The 3,285-nt window shown below is 38.6% G+C and overlaps 1 protein-coding gene across 1 annotated transcript in view; it reads right to left on the reverse strand.

Moving 5' to 3' along the window:
* Positions 1 to 2,554, reverse strand: part of TM6SF1 (transmembrane 6 superfamily member 1) — a gene marked incomplete at its 5' end in the record, with an annotated part of 9,226 nt that extends 6,672 nt beyond the window's left edge. Inside the window, 2 exons of the mRNA XM_010021067.1 lie at positions 320 to 412; positions 2,450 to 2,554. Coding sequence (XP_010019369.1) covers positions 320 to 412; positions 2,450 to 2,554 — 198 coding nt within the window. The remainder of the gene's footprint in view (positions 1 to 319; positions 413 to 2,449) is intronic.
* Between the last annotated feature and the right edge of the window lie 731 nt (positions 2,555 to 3,285).

Here is a 3,285-nt window from a genome sequence, read left to right on the forward strand (position 1 = left end):
TTAGTTCCTGCAGCAACCAGGGCTGCAAAGGAATGGCAGCCTTGCAAATACTGCAAACCTAAAGCACAGCATTCCCTCCTCTGCAATGCCTGTGTCAACAGGGTTTGTAAAAAGTGTCACTTCTCAAGGAGCCTGTCACTGTTTACCACAATGAAGAGTCGTACCCTGTAATAGCTGCATGAGAAAACATGAAATACTGCTTAACTTGCCATGAACGAATACTTCCCTTATTGATCTTGTCATCTGTGAAACCCATGGCTTCATCTTTGCACCAGTCAACAAATCACTTCTTAATACTCTATGCTCTGCAATGCTTTACCTGAAGCTTAGGATAGGCGGCAGGATCTTTTATATAGGGCTCGTGAAGTTGAATGTATAGCCGGCAGAGGTCAGCAGGGCAATCCAGAGCAATCTAAGGAGAATTTGTAAGACTTCCCGTGAACAAAGAACATGTTCTGAACCACAGCCCTGAAGATTCACTAGTGATCTGCAGCACTGCTACCCCAGAGGCTTGCTCAGAGTCTATTGCACTCGTGACCCATTTGATCACCAATTAAAAGCTGAAATGCAGCCTCCTCTCAGCTCCTGCTCAGAGGGTTTATGAGGAAATGCTGGCAGCCAGCTTCAAAGATTTTGACTGGAAAAGAGTTCAGTCTGTTGGCTAAGCTGTAGTAGAAGTCTAATTGCTATTGATTTGCTCTCATAAACAGACTTTGATCCCAGCAAATCAACTTTCCAATGGAAAATTGCTCAAACAATGGAAACTTCAGGTTAAGCACCCAATTTAGAATAGCAAGCTGTAAATGCAGTCCAAGAGGAAAGTTGCACTGTGGCATGGTAGTAGTGGAGAGCAATGCAGCGAGACAGTTCTACTTAATAATTTTTAAAGGAGAGTGGCAAAAGAGAGGTTGTTGGATTTTACATTCGTGTAGAAAGAACAAGTTCCCAATAAATATGAACAGACACAGCTGCAAAAGTAGTTCCTTTTCATGGCAGACCTTAAAACTACTACAAAAAATACTATTGTAAGATGAGTTATCAATCTGTGTCAACAGCTGTCACTGTTTTATGGCAAGTCATCATTAATGCTTAGATTACAGGACTGAACAGTAAGTTTTGCACAACTTAGTTTTATATGTATTTGTTATGTGACTTGGAGGGGGAATGTGAAGATGTACAAACAGTGGACACTCATCCCTGTTCTTTTCCAATATGGGCTTCCGACAATCAGCTCTGAGTGGACTATAATGCATTAGATTTTATTCACTTTTTCACAAACTCATGATTACTGTAGCTTACACAGAGATGTTCAGCTGACCTCTGTATGTATAAGGAAGGCCAGTAAGCAGTTCCTGTTTGGCAAATGAATATCTAAGGAAATGACCACACTCAAAATCAGCAAAAAAATATTCCTCTGAGAAAAGCAGCAGTGGGATTGTAGAACCAAATGAGATGTTAGAGCTTGAATTAACATTTCCCACAACAAAATTACAGGTAAAATAGATTATTAACCTGCATCAGTGCTGCTCTTAAGCATCATCTATAAGAAGAAATAAAGCAGTCTGTGACAAGTTAGAAGGGAAAAAAAGAGAGGCAAGTTTTTAGTGAAACAGCTGAAGATGACCAAGTATGTGAGCGGCAGAACTACAAAAGGACAACCTGTGCTGGTAAATAAAATGTTGCTTGGGTACTTGAATTGTTCTAGACAGGATCAGATCTACAAATCAAGCAAGTAGGTGGTTGTCTAAGACACCTAAACATTTGATCTCTGATCACTGAATGATACACAACTTCCCTTCTCCTTAAGACAGAACATGCTTTAGAGCTGACAAAGGACTAGATTTACCTGCTACTGCATTTTTCTACTTGATGCATTTTCAGTACTTTCATTCCCTCAGAAACTTCAGTTCAATCAGCTGTGCTTAAAAAGCAAACATTTCTTAAAAAGTACGTTCTTGGTAAGTAGAAACAAGTAGAACATGTGTTGTTTGTGTAATATGGATAATTTTTTTTCATGTGGAAATGTTCTGTTCTCTATCTAATGCAGTGTAAATTAATTTGGTTTCCTTTATAATGTTAACAATTGCATCTCTGTTTAGAAAAACATGAAACCAGACTTAGTTGTTTTTTTCTCTGTGTTCTTGGCCATAAATGTAATACCAGAATGAAAACAGTTTTAGGTCTGTTGATCTGCACTTGGGATGCTGTTTACTCTTGTGATTTGCACCTCCTTTTGAAAACCATACTTTACACAGGGCAAAATGGAGAAGCAAAGCACCAGTAACCAGCACAAATAAACAATTAGTCCTTTTTATATCTAAGGCCTATTCCAACCCTGAAAGTCACAAGGTCTCCCTGGACCAAAATGAACAGACTTTTTCACAAGGATCTTAAGTTTTCAAGTTTGACTAAAATTAGAGGACAGAATATTAAAATATCTTCAACTTACCATGCCCCTAAATATGCAAAACCCCGTTGCTAGAATGAGGTATGCAGCTAACATTAAATCTATTGGTCGTCTTAAAAGTCCTTTCTTCTGGACTTCCTGAACCACCTGCAACACAGAACATGTTTAGTAAATACATCCTGGTTCCACATGATGTGTATTTGACTGCAGATCAGTCACTACAAGAAGGGTGAAGCAGTGAAACATTGTCACAGACACAGTTAGTTCTCAGTTAAATTATGCTGTGTATCCACTGATTTCAGATGGAAAGACTTGCACATCTAAAAAGGTGACTTCAGACTTGACAGGACGCAGTGGGAAAATTAATATGAATAAACTGTAGAAATGGATGGATCCAACTACAGCTATTTCAATAGAGATTGCTTTTAAAACAACCTAAATCAAATGAACACTAACTCTGCAATCACGCAGGGCTTTAAGGCAGCATAAGTAACTTCTTCAAAGTTGTGTCTCTTAGTGATTGGAATGAATTCATTTTCCTGAATGCCCATATGTAGAAAAGATTTGGAAGCATAGGTTTGTCTTGAATCTAATATGCTTTGTAAAAGGACTGTTTGGAGGGACAGCAAAATGAGGGTCCATCATTATTAGAGGGAATGCTGGTTTTCAGCAGCCTGTGACTATTGAAGTTAATGGAATATCACTGGCATAAAATAAAAACTTTTCTGTGGCCTGTTGAGTTCTCTGCTGAGTTCACTGAGCAAATAATACACCTTTAATATGTAACGCAGAAACAGAGAATACAGTGTATGTGTGTGTGTATGGAGAACGTGGAAAATCCTCCTTTCATTCTGTACATTCTGTACACTATAGATTCC

The sequence above is a fragment of the Nestor notabilis genome, unplaced genomic scaffold (assembly GCF_000696875.1).
Source record: "Nestor notabilis isolate BGI_N333 unplaced genomic scaffold, ASM69687v1 scaffold22048, whole genome shotgun sequence".
In the NCBI taxonomy this organism is placed as follows: domain Eukaryota; kingdom Metazoa; phylum Chordata; class Aves; order Psittaciformes; family Psittacidae; genus Nestor; species Nestor notabilis.